Source organism: Scyliorhinus torazame, chromosome 6 (genome assembly GCF_047496885.1).
Source record: "Scyliorhinus torazame isolate Kashiwa2021f chromosome 6, sScyTor2.1, whole genome shotgun sequence".
In the NCBI taxonomy this organism is placed as follows: Eukaryota; Metazoa; Chordata; class Chondrichthyes; order Carcharhiniformes; family Scyliorhinidae; genus Scyliorhinus; species Scyliorhinus torazame.
This window is the reverse complement of record NC_092712.1, coordinates 204,076,323-204,095,321: the sequence shown is the minus strand read 5'-3', so window position 1 is coordinate 204,095,321 and position 18,999 is coordinate 204,076,323. Positions and strand designations below refer to the sequence as shown.

Genomic DNA, 18,999 nt, shown 5'->3' with positions numbered 1-18,999 from the left:
CGTGAATGTCCTTCAGAGGAGCATAACATCCCATTAACTGATTGAGCTGTAACTGTCAATTTAATAAGTCTTCCCAACTCAAAGCAAGGACTTCATAAAAAGTAGATAAAATACAACAGGATAAAGTAAGTTTTAAACAACACTCGGCTGTGCCATGGTAGAAGCACATGAATTCAGGATTGTGAAAGGCAAATTTAGGACTTAAGCCAAGAAATATTTCTTTACACAGATTGTAGACAACAAATGGGACAGGGTTGTCAAGGCCAGGACACTGGATTAACCTCACAGGGATAATTGGAAGTTGCTAAAGTTGGCATTCTGCAAAAATAAAATAAATTTGGCTGAAAGTCTATATAAAATCCACCTGGCCTGCACATCTTTGGGTTTATGGGGGCGGAACCCACGTAAACATGAGGAGAATGTGCAAACTCCACATGGACGGCGACCCAGAGCCGGGATCGAACCTGGGACCTCGGCTTTACAAATCATTCTTGTCTAAGAATTCAACATACATATTTTTTTAACGATTTTATATTAAGTATCTAAATTGTTCCATAGGAGCTGAAAGAATGATGGGGAAGAAGGAATAGGGGGCTCAGAAGGAGTGGAAGCCTACAATTCCCCTCCCAGATCCAGACTCAGAAAGCCAGCAATATTTGAAGCCTTTTCAGTATAAAAAACAGGGATTCCCCAGAGCCTATAAGGGAATCTTTCCCTGCAGTCCAAAAGTTGATTCTTGCCATTTACTTGGAACTGACTTCTAAACTGCTATTCAACAACTTGGGAATACTCATCATCGAGTCTAAATGACACAAAGTCTCATGGTTTCATATCAAACATGGGCAAGAAAACCTGCTGCCCTCCCTTTAGCTGATGAGTCACTCCACATTAAACACCTGGGGAAAGCATCATCAGGGTAAGCAAAGGTAGAGAATACACTTTTTGCAGAAGACATCGTTAAAAGTGGTTTCACAGTACCTACAGCTCACTGATTTTGAAAGTACAAGGTTGCTGTATTGGACTTGGGGAGTTAATGAGAACCAACATGAAGGAATAACCATCAATCTGCTCAACGCACATATGTCTATCCATGTGGGCATAGTGGACATGACTGCTCAACAGTTCTTGTGAAGACCAAGTTTATCCTCACACTAAGGATACTCTCCATTGTGCTTTGTAGCACTTCTACAATGTTACATGAGATAAAGGACTAACCACTGCACCACCGTACTGCCCATCACAAGAGTCAGGCAATCAGCACTTACAACACAAAAAAGCATAACCACCTCTCCATGCCATATAATGATATTACCACAACTCAGTCTCTCACCATCAACATCCTAAGGGTCAAACTGGCCAGAAACTGAACAGAACCAGGCACGTAAATACACTGGTTACTGGAATGGGTCAAAGGCTGGGAATTCTGTGGTAACTCGCCTTTTAACTCCTCAAAGCCTAGCTACCATCCACTTGTCTGGTGAATGCAACTCCTACAACACTCACAAAGCTTGACATCATTCAGGACAAAGCCATCCCCTTGATCAACACCTTATGCATGAATATAAATATCCATTCTTTTCATCAACAGCATGACTGCAGTGTATACCATCTGCAGGATGCACTGCAGCATCTCAGCAAGGCTTCTTCAATAGCACCTCCTAAACCTGCGACCTTCACCAAGGAGGACAAGGGCAGCAGTTGTGTGGGAACACCATCATTTCTAACTTACACCCCATTTGGACTTGGACATCTCTCACCATTCCTTCATCGTCTCTAGATTAAAATCCAGGAACTCTCTACTTAACTGCATTGTGGAAGGACCCTCACCACACGCAAGTGCAACTTGGGAAGGGCAACAAATGTCAGTCTTGCTTTTCCATAGCATGTATTCAAATGCAAAGCAATTTACAGTAAATCTTCAGTTCATCAAAGTTCTTTATCTCCCATCCCCAAGGGAAGAATCTACAATATCAAACCAGGATCTCTAACTTGGCAAAATAAAACAATGATATAACCTGCCTAATGTACAGGACGTCACACATGATCAACAAGCTGGAATATGGGGCATAATTCTCCCGAAACGGCGCGATGTCCGCCGACTGGCGCCCAAAACTGCACCAGACGGGCATCACGTCCGCATCTTTGGGGGCCGAGCCCCAACATTGAGGGGCTAGGCCGGCGCCGGAGGAATTTCCGCCCCGCCAGCTGGCAAACACGGCCTTTGTTGTCCCGCCAGCTGGCGCGGAAATGACATCTCGGGGCGGCGCATGCACGGGAGCGTCAGCGGCCGCTGACAGTTTCCCACGCATGCGCAGTGGAGGGAGTCTCTTCCGCCTCCGCCATGGTGGAGACCGTGGCGGAGGCGGAAGGGAGAGTGCCCCCACGGCACAGGCCCGCCCGCGGATCGGTGGGCCCCGATCGCGGACCAGGCCACCGTGGGGGCTCCCCCCGGGGCCAGATCGCCCCGCGCCCCCCCCCCAGGACCCCAGAGCCCGCCCACGCCGCATTGTCCCGCCGTTCAAAAGGTGGTTTAATCCACGCCGGCGGGACAGGCAATTTATCGGCCGGACTTCGGCCCATTCGGGCCGGAGAATCCAGCGGGGGGGCCCCGCCAACCGGCGCGGCCCAATTCCCGCCCCCGCCGAATATCCGGTGCCGGAGACATCGGCAACCGGCGGGGGCGGGATTCACGTCAGCCCCCGGCGATTCTCCAACCCGGCGGGGGGTTGGAGAATGACGCCCATGGACAGGACATACATTTTCTATTAATAAGTCATGATTCTTCCGCAGCACAATAATGTAATGTCTCTTTGCCCAGTCAAACAACTATGTGAGGATGTCAACATACTAGAAAATCTTTAGATGAGTACTTTAATCAATTTTATGGATTCAAGTACTGGTCCAATAAGTATATGGATATTGCTTGGAATACTTTACGATGAGTTCTCTTTCTGAGTAACACAGTGGACACGCTCTAACAACCTTGCTGCGTCCAACTCGGGACACAAAGTAAATCTCGCAAGATTTACAAAGCTTGTTATGCCTCACGACATCCAACAAGATCCAGATTTGCATATTTAAGTGTGCAGTTAAGTTCAAGCTCGCGCTGAAGTTACCCAAGGCGTGGGATTTAATCGTCTCGCCTCGGAAATCGCGAGAGGCGCCATTTAGCACTAGATTCCACAAACGTGGACCATGCGCTCTAGCAATTGGGGGGGGGGGGCTCCCAGGCCATTAGTGGCCCCTGGGTGGCCGGGCCCTGGACAGGGTGGTACCCTGGTATCCCCGATGCCACCCAGGTACTGTGGCACTGCCAGCCTGGCAGTGCCACATGGGAACCCTTGCAGTGTCACCCACGTGCCACACTGGCCATGCCAGGGTGTCCAGGCAGCACTGCCAGGATGGCAGGGGCACTGCCAGGGCTAAGGTGCCCATGTGGCATCTTGCCTATGCTGGCTATCGGGTCCGAGGGTGCCCTACCCTTATGGGGTGGAGCTCGTTGACCCCTTAGTTGGGGCGTTGGGGGATCTGGAAGCCACGGTAGGGGAGGAGGTCTAGAGGTTGGAGCACCATCCCTTCCCTGGCGAGCTAAGCTCGTTAGTGCTGGAAGTGAGCCTAAGTGCGGCCTCGGCAGGGGCTTTTCTCACTGAGGTCCAGAAATGAAGCAGAGTCCCGTTTAATACCAGGGTCGTTTTTGGCGCTGCAAGTACCGGGAAACACCGGACTAAAAAGTTAAATCACTCCCCATAGCTCACTATTTATTTGAATTCACAGAGAAACAGCGCCTTACCTTGCAACCTTCGCATGCGTGCACACCATAATGGAATCCAGATGCCACATCTCCACAAACTTTACACAGAAGGATCATCCCATTAATTTCTTAAAAAAACAAGCACAAAAACAATAGGATAACAACAATAGAAACGTCTTATTAGTTACAAAATAAAGCTCATATTTCTCTTTTTAATCAAAGATTATGTGATGTCAAAACAGAATAATTCTGTGATCATTAGAATTATCAACTCACTTGTAATGCCACTGGTACTTTTGCTCAGAGGGCTTGTGTTTGGTCCATCCCCTTTAGTTGAACATGCAATCTGGATGTTGCTGGAGCTTCCCAATTTCAATGCACAGTTATCAGCTAGCATGTCATTGGGGTTGATGTGATTATCAGATACAAAGCTGTTCGGTGATGACGGAACAGGAGACGAGATTGGCTGGAAACTGTTCTCCGAACTGTCACTGTGATAAGAGACAGGACTACAACTGGAACTTGACGAACTTACATATGTAATGACACCACCTGCATTCAAAAGAACAAAAAAACAGAATGGCAGTCAATTATGAAAGTTAATTGGGCAGATTAGACCTTCTTCACACTTTGTTCAAACTTGCCTTTTTCAAAGAGGTGTTGTGAATGTTTCCCACATTTTACTTTTCTCATGTTTCATTTCATCGACTTGTTCTGACCAGATCTGAAAAGCTGTGCGAGGAAGTGCAAGACCAGAGAGAAATCTCTTTTCCCTTAGAATCACATAAGGAAGCCATTCAGCTCCTCAAGTCAATGCTGGCTCTCTGTAAGAACAGTTCAGTTAGTACCACTTGTTGTCCCTCTCCTTTTCCCAGGGTGCTACAATTGTTTTCCCCTCCTGGTACTAAGAGTCATAAGTGGAAGTCATAAGTTGAATCTGCCACCATCACTCATTCAGGCAGTGCATTGCAGATCATAACCAGTGGCTGAGTAAAAACGTTGTACTTTATTTCATCTTTGGTTTTTTTGTCAATCACCTTAAATTTGTGTCCTCTAGTTCCAGACTCATCAGCCAATGGGAACCATTTTTCACCATCTTTCTGTTTAGACTCCACATGATTTTCAATACATCTATCAAAACTCTCTGCTCCAAGGAGAATATCCAAAACTTCGCCAATCTGTCTACATCCTCACCCCTAGTACCATTCTAACGAGTTTTCCTCTCTAAGGCCACATCTGTTGTGCCCTGAATTGGACACAGTACTCCAATTGTGGCCAAACCCACATACTATGTGGTTATTTTATCAAAATTAGTTTGGAAATCCATATAGACCAGATCAACTATAACCCCACCCACCAACCCTCTCTGTTACTTCCAAAGAAAACTCCAACAGATGAATTAAACACAATTTGCTTTAGCAGGCCTATGCTGGCTTTCCTTTTTAATTAATTAATTCCTAATTAATCCACACTTGCCCAAGTGACATTACTTTTGTTCAAAATTATCAATTCTAAATGTTTCCCCTACCAAAGTTAAACTGACTTGTCTGTAGTTGCTGGGTTTATCCTGACACCCTTTTTTGAATATGTCTAACATATGTAATTCTCCCGTCCGCTGGCACAACTCCTGTATCCAAGATGTTGTAACCCTCACAAGAGTCACGGGGTGTGGACGGTCAGGTTCCCCATGACCTGAGATGAATACGAGCTCCCCCGTTTAGTGGACGGGGCTTCCCCTGACCAAGAGAAACCAACCGAGCATAAAAACCTCGCCTTGGATGTGGAGACCCTTCGGGGAGTGGAGTCGTATATTGTAGTTTATCGTGCAATTAAAACTTTTGTTGCTTTCTTCATCACTTCCTTGTGTCGCTCTTGTGGATCTAACGCTGGCGATCATGATGAAATGGAGCTGCCTATGGCGCCATCTTCTCAGAACTCGGCCACTTTTCATCGGCCTCAGGAGACCACCTTACCAACGGCAGACATGCCACACATTGGAAAGTTGGGAGGCTTTTGATGCAGGTATGAGTGACATGACACAATATTTGGGGCGAATGCAATATTTTGCACACTAATTGCAGTCATCCTCCTCACAGCTTGTTGGGCTGCAACTTACAGCATGACAAGAACCTGATGTACCCCGACACACCGGATAATTGGGCATTCACGGGCTTGTTCGCATTGGTGGGTAAACATCCAACCCCAGGCCGCCTATTATCATTCGGTGTTTCTGTTTAAGTTCACTAAGCCAATCCAATAGATAGACTTTAACCCCCTCGAGCCTCCAATTTGTTATGGGCCTGGGTTTAGAGAACCCCAAAGTGTATCATGGAGTTCACCTGACCCACAACTTTTAATAGATTGTGGTATGGGGACCACACGGCCCACTCCACAGGTGTGATAGAGCAGAAATGTTAAAGTATTTTTTGAAGCAAAAGAATGTTTATTCTATGAACTCAAGTTAACCTTTTTAAAACATACAGTGAACATCTCAGCAACGATTAATTCAAATACAACCCCAAAGTATACAACACTAAGTAATCCTTAAGCTGTCCTTTTAACATCCATAAGACTTAAAAAATAACTTTTAACAAAAGGGCATCAGGTTAAAGTCACTACTGAGAGCTGTTATTAGTTTTAAATCACCAAAGGATTGATTTACAATTTTTAGATTATAGAGAGACTAATACCCCTTCTGGCTGTGACTCCAGCTATCCAGCTCTGAAAACGAAACTAAAACACGCCCTGCAGCAAACAGCCTAAAACAAAAGTAAAAAGCTGACAGACAGCCCAGCTCCACCCACACTCTGACATCACCGATAAACACCCATTTCCTAAAGGTACTCTCACATATCACCGTCCAGGCCCAAGGATAGTCCGTGATGGAATTTTTAGCCTGCCTGCGGAAGCTTGCAGAGCTCTGCAAATTCAGGACATCACTCTCTGAAATGCTGTGAAGCAGGCTGGTTTGCGATATCCACAACGCGGCAACTCAGAGAAAACTATTGGCCGAAACACGGTTGGACTTGGAGAGGGCAATCAAAATAGCTCTATCCTATGAGTGCGGAACAAGGCGTGAAGGAGTTACAGAGCACGAAGGTCCTCAGTCTAGGGCGTTTATCCGCACGTAGAGAAATGCCTTCTCGGTCAGATGATTCTGACGAATGTGATATAAAATAGTTACTTTAGAGATATTAGTTACTGTAATGTAGAGATAGGCCAGTCTCATTCTGGTGAGTTCACAGACAAAGGATTTCAGACCGTATGGCAAAGCAGGAAGAGGTGTGTCCACCAAAGGAGGAGAAAAGGATGCTGGGTAATAGGGGCCAGAGGAAGGGATTGGAAGTGAGCCAATCAGAATATATCAACAGGTCAGGAGGGATATAGGATGACCTATGGGCATCGTGTATGTGAAACTTGATGCCATTTGAATGTATCAGTACAGACTCCTTTGTTCTACAGCCTCACTTGATTCCAGAAGTCTACGAAGCAGGATGTGCTTCGTGCTCCTGAGAATTGAGGAAAGCTTGCAAGCTAAATAAAATAACTAATGCTGTACCTGCAAATCCATCTCGACTTTTATTGAGGCCAGACTGACGGGTAAAGAAACTTGGGATTTCACAATTGGTGCCGAAAACCCGGGATTTCTCAAGACGGTTCTGACCAACTGCGAAATCAGAATTAGACTGATTATGAACAGGAGGATGGGGAAAAAGGGCCCACAATGTACAGCTGGAAAATGACCGCGCATTGATTTTTCCCCTCTTCTTATCGTCTGATTAGTCTGGTCACTCGCGGGTGGTACGGAAAGATTGTCTCGACGAAATCAAAGGTCAGTCTGGGGATTAGAAATTTAATTGATGGGATTTCATATTGTTGATTCGGCTTGGGTTAGGTTTTGGGTTGATGGGGCATCTAAAATGATGATTCAATTCCAAGTATAAGTGTTTTTATGGCTGATGGGACTTCAGTAGATGGAGGTTCAGTCAAGTATAAGTGTTTTTATGGCTGATGTGACTTCAGTAGATGGAGGTTCAGTCAAGTATAAGTGTTTTTATGGCTGATGTGACCTCAGGATGAGGGTTCAGTTCAATGAGTGTTTTTAAATCTGAAGATGATTCAATTCCATGTGTGAGTGTTTTAAATCTATAGTTGATTAAGCTAAAAACAAATTGTACCCTTGGACTGTAGTGGCGAAAAACGCAGTTCTGAGGACTAGTTGAGATTGTGGGGAATTGCTTGGATAAATTTCAAGACAAGAACATTCATATAGCTGGATGCTGCATATTGGTTGAAGCAGAAGTCTCTCAAAGGGTTAACAGCAGCAGCCAAAGTTAAAGACGACAGACAGTGCTTCTCACTCAGGCCTTGAGATAACAGCAGCAGCCTGTAGTGTAATCGGATACCTTTCCTTTGAGTCAGTGAACTCCAGCAAAGTTACGTTTTGAATTAATTAAAGGAAACCAGTGGGTTTCTCCACCTCTTTGATAAAAGTTATTATTTTCGAAAGCAATTGATTGAAATTGCCAGAATCTTAAGTTTTACTTACTTGAAATAATGTTTATCTCATTTTATTTGTGAATTAATAGAAACTTAAAGAAGATCACTGACACCATTTTAAAAAGTGTAAATCTGGAGATGATAGTTGACTTTGCCAACATTTTTGTGGACATAAGAAAAACTTGTTAAAAGAAAAATTGTTAAGGTAAAGAATTAATTAAGTTGTAAATGTTATACAAGTTGTGTTAAGCAAATCGTAAATTTAGTTCTGAGTTGAGATCAGAGCTAAGCTTGCAAGTTGCAGTAATTCAATTTGAATTTTCAAACATTTTTAAGTTTTAAAAGAACACTGTTAGAACCTTTTCAATCGTTTTGCCAAGAAAAAAAACAAAAAAACGCGCAAGTAGAGACAGGAAAGTCTCGGGTCAAACAAAAGATGAGCTACGTAGTTCAATGGCTGGCCTTGAATTGACAGAAAATGATTAATTCAATAATTTAAAAATGTCAGTAAAAGTTTTGACTGCACCTGTAGCATTGTCTGCACTAATTCCAGAACCACCAGAGTATAATAATTTATATCCAGTCACTGCTCCCCAGATTCCAATCATGCCAGTAACTCCAGCCCTTTTTCGTTGATAGTGTGGGTCCTGATTTACCATCTTCACGATCAGTAGAGAAAGAGGAGCTCTGTTCCGCAAGCCCAGTTAGCTCTAGGACCAGATCTCGGACAGCAAGAGAAGGGCTTGATCCTAACCAGAAACAATTAAGTATACCACCTAAATCCCTCCAAACCAAGGGGAAACCGCAAATTTCAGAACAGAGGGAGCTGCAACAGATGATTTTGAAGAGAATGAACTCCCTCTAGTGACAGGGAGAGACGTCGAAGTCTTGGAAGAACCAGAGGAAATAGCTAGAGTGCCCCCTGGTGAGACTCGGAGACAGTTGCCGATTAGGAAGATACCAATCACCTGAATTATGCTAGCCACGCCGCACTTCAGCAAGCCCATGCGTTAGACGACGATAGACGGACACAGATCCTGAATGCGTTGAATAGCACATTTCAAAAGCCCATAAATATTTCTGCTATCTTAGACCTAAAACCTAAGAAGACTGAAGAGCCAGAGGAATTTCTGGAGCGTTTTAATGAAATCTATCGTGGGCAGTCAGGCGACTTGCTATATCAAAATGGTCAGAATTCCCCTCAATATTGTGCTATGTTAATGCATTGCCTACCACCTTCTGTGGCTACTGCTGTGAAATGTAATAACATGAATTGGACAGAGAACAACCCTTCCCAGATGGCAAGGGCAGTCAGATTTTATTGGAAGGAGGGTGTAGGCCAGGAAGGAGGCTCAGTTACAAAGGTTAAGACTGAGTATGTAATGAAAAAGGATGATCTGCAACCCCAACAAGCAGGAGAAATGGTAGTTTACCAGCAGGAGCCCCAATATTGTGACTTTGGGTGGGTGGATCAGCGAGGGGGAGGATACCAAACCCACTCAAAGGGACCCTCAGCTCCTTTTTATGGCCCACCATATGCATCAACAGCTTTACAACCGCCGCCCCCTCTGAGGGGCCATTGGTCTACTGGGAGAAGAGGACGGGGCAGATATAGAGGGAGCAATGCATGTTTTAACTGCGGCCGTGCAGATCACTGGCAACAGGAATGCCCCTTTAAAAGACAGGCAGCAGAAAGAGATTATCCGACCCAAAGGAGGGGGTACCCACCAAGGGGAGGACAGACGAGATACACTGACTTCTCCCAGGCAAACCCTTTCCCAACACAGGATTGACTAGCTAATTTAGTCATAAGGACTCTCCAATCGGACAGGGAACCTATTATCTCTCTGCAGATAGGAGATCAACATTACTCATTTGTAATCGACACTGGAGCAGCCATGTCTTCTGTGCAATCAGAACTTCGACTACCATTATCCGACCACACGCAGCAATTGTCGGGGTTCCAAGGACAGGTGTGTGAGTATCCTATTTCTGAACCTGTGACAGTCACTTACAAGAATAAGTCTGCAGATCATCAGTTTGTAGTGACTACTGGATTGGACTGTAACTTGTTGGCCCGAGATTTACTGTGTATCTTCCAGCTACAGCTAGAGTGCGGAGACGAGGGAGTAACGGTTAAATCATAGAGGATGAGACAACAGTGCTATATTTCTATCACCCCCCAATGGTGGACGTTAGACACTGAACATTCACTGCATCACGTTACCCTGGCCTATGACAGAACTGGACAAAACAGGGAGTTGGAGGACAAATACCGGCCATTAATTGGGACCGAATGGCCAGTCAAAGGTACAGCCATAGTCACGGGAAAAGAAGGTACAGCCAATTTTGTTACAATATCACCACATTTATGGCCACAGTCAGCTTCGGTAAGCCCTCATATTACACGTCAGGTCCACGACCAGTACCATGCCAGGGATCTGGGGCAAATGGTAAGGAGGGCAGTGGATCATTCGGATCCAACAGAGTACGCACTTCAAGTCATGCCGGACGGCACTGCCATAAAATATTTTGAGGTCCCTGATACAATTAATACTCGACTGCAGCATCACTGGGGACATGATGTTTTGGAATATGTCAATCCACAGGTCTGGGCGGAATACCCATCACAAGTGGGAAAGACAAATGTTACACCTATTAAGGTAACGATTAAGGATCATGTAAAGCTACCTTCCATTCGGCAATACCCCCTGAAATCCCAAGCTGCTCCGTCTATAGACAAATTAATTCAAGAGCTGTTGCAACGGGGTATTTTGGTCCCTTGCCAATCAGAATGTAACACCCCCATACTTGCTGTGCCTAAACTAGCCAAACCAGACCAGTACCGATTAGTACAGGATTTACGTTCAATCAATGCCATCGCATAGCCGTTACATGCTCTCACCCTCCAACAGGATATTACGGTGTAGAGCTCCCACTCGGTCATCGCACTACTGAGGCAACTGCAGACTCAGCATCTTACCGCAGCTCGTCAGAATAGGTATGAGGTATACCTTTTGAACAATCCACGTCTGACATTTAAACACTGTACCACTATCAATCCAGCCTGTTTTCTTAGTGGTCCCCCTGTCCATGAAGACGCACCTGGCCACGACTGTTTAGCCTTGATTCAGGAAACTACCACAATAAGGGGCGATTTAGTGACATTTCGTCAGAACAACCTGACATGATTATGTGTGGTCAAATATCCCACCGGGGTTTAGTTAATGACCTACTGCAGGCCCTCCTTATGCCCGCGCAGATTTCCGTTATTAAATGCGCTGCCCACACAAATGGTAAGACCCCAGTTGACATTGGTAATGAACAAGCAGATTGTGCAGCGCGGACAGCCGCGCAAATTCAGCAAGTGATGGTGCCTAAAATGTTAAGTCAGACTAAATGATCTACTATAAATATGTCTGCTTCTGACAAGTCAATGCCAACCATCCAAGACGTCATAAGGTTACAGGAGGACGCTCCTGAGAGTGATAAACAAATGTGGAAACGGTTAGGTTGTACATATGATTCTGTTTCCTCTTTATGGACCACGCCAGCACATCAAACTTGTATGTCTGATGTACTGGCTTTATGAGTCATCGAATGTGTACACTTTGCAACTCATTGTGGGGCTCGGGGGACTAGTGATTTGTTGCTGGACACTTGGTGGCACCCTAAAATGCAGGGGTTGGCCCAGAGTATCAGTAATCGGTGTTTGATTTGTCAGCAATATAACACCGGAAAAGGTATCCCTTGTGGGATGGGGCAAACCCCATTGCCCAGTGGTCCCTTTGAGACGCTCCAAATGGATTACATTGAGTTGGAAAGGTGTCAATGTTATAAATATGTTTTGGTCATTGTGGATGTGTTCAGCAGATGGGTCGAGGCGTATCCGACTATCGATAATAAAGCTGCTACTGTGGTTAAAGTCTTGATGCGGGAAATCATTCCCCGGTACGGTATACCAGCTCAGTTAAGTTCTGATAATGGGCCTCATTTTATTGGACAAATTAACAAGGAGTTTTGCTCCCAGTTGGGCATACGCCAGCAGTTACACTGTGCTTACAGACCGCAGGCGGCCGGGTTGGTTGAGAGACACAATCAGACCCTCAAAACTAAATTGGCTAAATTAAGAGCAGACACGGGACTGACATGGCTTAAGTTGCTCCCCGTTGCCCTCTTCCAGCTGCGGGTTACACCTGCGGGACCGGCCCGGCTCTCTCCTGCCGAGATTCTTTATGGCAGGCCTCTTAGAACTCCCTGGAGCCTGCAGGTTCCCAGACGGGTTCAGTTTCACCATATGACTGAAGAGATGACCACCTATGTTCTAGCCCTCACGCAGAGGGCTCAAGGAGCTCCATGGCCAGGTCCGCGCAGCTCACCAGCCATCGTCCCCAGTACCTAGCTCACTTTCAGTCCAGCCCGGCAGTTATGTCATGGTCAAAAATTGGACTAGGAAGGGGTCGGAGCCGCGATGGGACGGGCCCTTCCAAGTTCTCCTTACCACCCCCACAGCAGTTAAAGTGGAGGGGCGAAGTGCTTGGGTCCACCTTCATCACTGTAAATTGAGTCCATCTCCACTACTGTAAAAGGTCGGATACTAACCTGCCTCCCTTCTCCAGGTGTGGAGCATGATGGGGTGGCTACGCACCGTCTGTGTGATATTTGGCCTCACTTCGCTTGGAGTGTTATTGGCGACGGACATGGAAAAGGGGAATATTAACTACATTTGTAACCCCAACCAATCTACAAGGATACATCACCTATGCAAAGGTGATGTTCTTCGCTGCCCCCATATACGAGGACATGGTATCGACTCATGGAAGGTCGTCAAAGTTAAGGAGAATGCAGGACTCATGAAGCAATTGCACCGGTCCCGGCGATGGGAAGGGAACATTATATGGACATTGCCTTGTTTTTGGAATACATGTAAATTTGATTTTGGATGTGTTAAGATTGGTGCTATAAAGGTAACATCAGGCCGTCAGGAGAGCGTAGGAAGAGGCTATGAGAAAGAGAGAGGGACTAGAGAGAGGACGGGGCGTGTGAGAAGGGAAGTACAGCTAGAACGTAGGTTACCGGGAGATACACTTAAGTTAGTTAAAGGCCAAACTGAGGAAAACCTGGGTAGTATGAATCTCTTCTACCAGACTTACCATCGCTTGTATGGCCACGGACGGGTTGTCTGCTACCCGAACCCCGCAGCAGTGTCTAGGTTATTTTCTGTTTCACCGCTTTGGGGCACTCCAAAACGGTGGTTCATTGTCAGCATTCCGAGCCACTGCCCGAGCAAGTCACTCTTCCTTACGATCCGGGTTCAGCACCACCGGCTATTTGCCTTCCCCTTCCTCGGGATAATTCCCATTCACAGTATGATAGGCTGCAACGGTGGAGGGCATATATACCTAGCCACTTCACTCCCAATAGGGATTCCCGGTCGTACGAGAATTGTTTCAGCAGTGAAGGATACGGCTGTTTGCTGGTAGAGGTGGAAACAAATATAACATGTCTGTTCCCCACCTGTACGGACAGGAGGTGCCATATCACCCAGGCGTCTGGCCAATGCGTTTGTTACAACACCACTTGCGTTCCATTGAACGCCGGCCTCCAGCTCCTTTGTGGCTGGGCGAATGTCTCTCATTTCACTGTTGGGACTAGGGCTTTCCGCATTGCTAGGCGGCCCGAATGGGCGTTTCGAAGCTGGATAAACTGGGCTACTGGGGGATCCTTATGCAACCGATATACTGATTGTGATGCTAGCCTGCACACGGAACAAGGATACTACTTTTTATTTAATGGCACAGCTACCAATGTTTTGTCACCCCCATTTCCCCGCCAAATTGCTATTGGGACTCTAGTCCCTACCACAGTCCCCTGCCCTTCGGCGTGGAAGCTGCATAATCAGTTAGCATGCCGGGCAGTCTCGGCTGAATTTTGCGAGAACCTCAGGTTCTCGCACCCAACCGGGGCCACTCAGCCGGGTGGAGGATTCTGAGCGTCTTGACACTGGGAGGTGTGGGGGGTTCCTTGGCTGTCAGCAATAGGAATTATTTTATTTGTGGCCTTACCATCTTGGGAAATGAAACCTTGGGAGCCCTCGGGGCAATAACCAAGGAATTGTCTCAGCTACGGTTGTTTGCAATGCAGAGCCGGTATGCTCTTGACTATCTTCTGGCCCGTGAGGGTGGGGTATGCGCCATAGTGCAGGGCAAGTGTATCATGGGAGTTCAGGACTTGACTGCTAACATCACTAAATTTATGGATCACATACGGGATCACCTGGACGGAATGCAGGATCCTGGCTCTTGGGGTAACTGGGGATTTGGAGGTTGGAAGGACTGGTTGATAAATATGGCCATGTATTTAGTGCTGGCTATCGGCTGCATCTTTGTGGGCCTAGCCATCCTTAAATGTGTGATGGGTAGAATGCGGGGTGCACTGGAACAGATCAACGCCCCTAAAATCTTAACTGTTAAAATCCATGAGGGTGCAGCAGATGAAGGGGGGCTAAGCCAGGAATTGGAAATGCAGCGATGGATCTTTTTAGATGAGGGACCGTAGCTATGGATTGGATAGTTCGGTTATCGTGGAATGATAAAAGGAGGGAATGATGAATGTGATATAAAATAGTTACTTTAGAGATATTAGTTACTGTAATGTAGAGATAGGCCAGTCTCATTCTGGTGAGTTCACAGACAAAGGATTTCAGACCGTATGGCAAAGCAGGAAGAGGTGTGTCCACTAAAGGAGGAGAAAAGGATGCTGGGTAATAGGGGCCAGAGGAAGGGATTGGAAGTGAGCCAATCAGAATATATCAACAGGTCAGGAGGGATATAGGATGACCTATGGGCATCGTGTATGTGAAACTTGATGCCATTTGAATGTATCAGTACAGACTCCTTTGTTCTACAGCCTCACTTGATTCCAGAAGTCTACGAAGCAGGATGTGCTTCGTGCTCCTGAGAATTGAGGAAAGCTTGCATGCTAAATAAAATAACTAATGCTGTACCTGCAAATCCATCTCGACTTTTATTGAGGCCAGACTGACGGGTAAAGAAACTTGGGATTTCACAATTCCAACCCCAACCCTGGGGGCGCAACCGCTGAGAACCAGACCAATGTCAGATGGACCAGAATGCTAGACAGGTGTTTTCCCCTGACCTGGAAGACCCAGACCACCAAGATGGGAATCGCATATGGCCGCTGGGACCATGGTGAGAGACACTGGAGAGATGGTCCGCCCTCCCGCCCCGCTAGGTACAGCCACCCTACTCTGGCTCAGCCATGATTTGTGCACAAGACTGCTGATGACTGCCAACAACTAAATTGCATTGCTCCACCGAGGGTAGCACCAATACAAGTCATGCTCCGCGTAAATGGCCACCAGATCTTGATGGGGTTGAATGCAGGGGGTGCCGTCTCCGTTGTCAGCTGCTGCACTTTTGATCGAATCCAGTCGTGAATCCAAGCCTTTTCTTTGCAGGACACAGACGCTCGATTAGCCACCTATACCGGAGAACTGTTGGTGATTTCCGGAACCTCAGTGGTTGGTGTCAAGTGACAGCAATCTGTCCACCTGTTTGTCGTTAGTCATGGTGCGAGATGGTGACCTTACCGTGCCAAGACTGGCTGAAACATTTCCGTCTCGATTGGCAGTAGGTTTGTCATATGCGCCCAGATGGGCTGGACGCCATACTGGCAAAATTCCCCAAGGTTTTCCAAAAGGAGTTGGGCACCATGTGGAGAGCCATGGCAAAAATCAGCGTAGATCAATCCGCGCAGCCATGTTATTTTCAGGCCCGCCCAGTTCCATATGCACTACATCTGTAAGTGGATGCTGAGCTCATCCGGTTGGAGTTTGGGCATCATCTGCCTGTACCGTTCGCGGATTGGACAGCGCCAGTCGTACCCATGCTAAAACCCAATGGCACTGTATGGCTTTACGGGGATTACAAAATGACGGTCAACCGAGTTTCCTGGTTGAACCGTTACCCAGTACCACGGATAGACGACCTTTATGCAAAACTCAGCGAAGGTGATTCCTCCAGGAAGCTCGACCTGAGCCACGCTTATCTCCAGTTGATTTTGGACCCCGGGCCCAGGAAATACGTGACAGTAAATACACATTGGGTTTGTATGAATATACCAGATTGCCTTTCGGGGTATCATCGGCCTGCGCGATATTCCAGCGGGTAATGGAAAATCTACAGCAGGATTTACCTGTCTAAGCGTCACTGTCTACCTTGACCACGCGCTGATAACAGGGACGCCGGACCAGGAACATTTGAGGAATCTCAATGAGATGCTCCGTTGTTTCTCAGCCATTGAGTTTAGACTCCGTAGGGAGAAGTCCGTGTTCCGTGCTCGGGAGGTTACGTACCTCGGTTACCGCGTGAACTGAAGCAGCCCAGTAGTCAAAGACAAGGGGCTGGACTCTCCATCCCGCCACATTTCCGTTTCACCCCGCTGGCGGGATGCTCCGTTACGCTGGCAAGTCAATGGGGTTTCCCATTGTGGGGCAGCCCCACAGCGTCGGAAAACCCCCGGGCTGCCGGCAAAACAGAGCATCCCACCGGCGGAGAATCCAGCCCAATTCGACAGGGCCCCGTTCTGGACGGCCCCACGGAACTCTGGTCATTCTTTGGACTCATACAGTATTACGGGAAGTTCATCCCGAACTTTGCAACCCTGTTGGCCCCCCCGCCCTGCGCCATTTGCTGAAGGGCCAGATATGGACATGGAGTCGGCCGTAACAGGTAAAGAAATAGCTCTCGTCTTCAAGACTGCTTACGCACTTCGACCCTGCCAAACCTCTGTTCTGCCTCACCGAATGGACGGCAAGGATTCGTCTCTCGATCTCTTGCCGTGCCCAAGCAGGAGGGTTTGGCCGTAGTGTTTGTGGTTAATACATTTATCGGCATGTTTTCACGGTATTGACGGATCACAAACCCTTGATGGGGCTGTTCAAAGAGGAGTGGGCCGTCCCTCCTGTCTTGTCCGCGCTGATCCAGCGATGGGGCTTTACGGTTGTCGGCTTACGAATATGTGCTGGAACACCGCCTTGGGACGAATATCCCTCATGTGGGCGCTCTGAGTCAGCCTCCCCAACCTACCAGGCCGTCGGCACCCACTTGCCCCGATGAGGTCGTCACAGCTTTACATTTTACGGACACATTGCCCATCACAGTATCCCAAATCCATGCTTGGACACAGAAGGACCGCCAGCAAGCCCTTGTCTGGCACATCATTTTGTACAGGCCCCAACACCGTGCATTGCCCGATGACCTGAAAGCCTTCACGACAAAGATCATGGAGCTCAGTACAGAAGACAGTATTCTTCTATGGAGGATGCATTTCTTCATCGCGACGAAGGGCCGAGCCCCCATTTTGCAGGATCTCCATAACGGTCACCCCAAGTGTCTAAAATGAAAATGCTGGCCCGCAGCGACATATGGTGGCCAGGCATCGACACCAATATAGAGAAGCTCGGCCAGCAGTGCAGGCTGGGCCAGGAATACCAGAAACTTCCCCTCCACCCTTGGGAATGGCCAGGGCGACCTTGGTCTCAGCTTCACATCGAATTTTGCTGACCCTTTCCGGGGATCAATGTTCCTGACCCTAGTCGACGCCCACTCAAAATGGATGGATGTTCACCGAGTGCTTTCGACGACCTCCAAGACCACGATCAAACGGTTCCCACAGACGTTTTGCATGCACGGCATACCAGAGGTCCTCATCTTGGAAAAGCAGCCGGCGTTCAACAGCACAGACTTTGGGACATTTCTACGGACATTGGGATTCGCCACGACTGCACCGCACTATACCACCCGGCATCAAACGGGTTGGCTGAGGGGCGATCCAGACATTCATGTGGGGCTGCAGAAACAGACTAGAGGTTCTGTTGAGGCATACCTGGCCAGTTTCCCCTTCGGTAATAGGACTACACATGCCACCACTGGGGTGGCTCCATCAGAGTTGCTCCTGGGGCAGCGCCGAAGCACATGCCGGAGCCTCGTGTTGGATATTGGTGGGAAGGTCCACAGCGGGCAGAAATGGTCCGAATTGGATTCAGGCAAGCATATGACCCTTCGGAGTTTTTCGCCAGGCGACATCTGCACACCCAAAATTTTGGCGACAGAGTCTTGTGGGTCACAGGCGTCGTGCTTAAGCAGTCAGGCCCGGTGTCAGACATGGTATTGGCGCAGGGTCGAGAATCAAATCGGCACGTGAATCACCTCCACAGCCATGCTCCGTGCTGGGCAGCGTTGTTGCCATCTCCATCACCATTGGCATCAGAGCCACCACCACAGGTCCAAGAACCCCAGGATGCTGAGATGTTGGATGCGGAGGACTCAGATTCCATATGGAGACGCAACCACCTGCGGCTGCCAAGGTCCAGGACATGGATACCGGTGCATTGGAGATGGCGTAGTTTAGGCGCTCGGCTTTAAAATGACGATTCCCTCGTCTGCTACACGCTGCCAGGACCCGCACCGACGCCGCCCGAGTGCCAACTCAGGGCAAAGAGGGCCAGAGATCCTGCCTGACAACCCATTGTGGCCGTTCCGGTCTTTGGGCGAGGGGGGAAAAACGAATGTCGGAACCCTCATGAGGGTCACGGGGTGTGGACTGTCAGGTTCCCCATGACCTTGGATGATAATAAGAGCTTTCCCATTAAAGGGGCAGGGTTTCCCTTAATAAGGGAAGCCAAGCGGACATACAGACCCTGACCTGGATATGGGTCGACGCAG

The 18,999-nt window shown here is 47.6% G+C and overlaps 1 protein-coding gene across 3 annotated transcripts in view; it reads right to left on the bottom strand.

The window, feature by feature from the left end:
* Positions 1-18,999, bottom strand: part of nr1d2b (nuclear receptor subfamily 1, group D, member 2b) — a 51,115-nt gene that overhangs the window by 14,855 nt on the left and 17,261 nt on the right. The window contains exons 2-4 of one of the 3 annotated variants that reach the window (XM_072509311.1): positions 4,396-4,575; positions 4,028-4,303; positions 3,791-3,879 (exon numbers count right to left, since the gene is read on the bottom strand). In XM_072509311.1, the coding sequence (XP_072365412.1) occupies positions 3,791-3,879; positions 4,028-4,303; positions 4,396-4,444 (414 nt within the window). In that variant the 5' untranslated portion in view covers positions 4,445-4,575. The remainder of the gene's footprint in view (positions 1-3,790; positions 3,880-4,027; positions 4,304-4,395; positions 4,576-18,999) is intronic. The other 2 variants (XM_072509310.1, XM_072509312.1) reach the window with 2 other exon arrangements.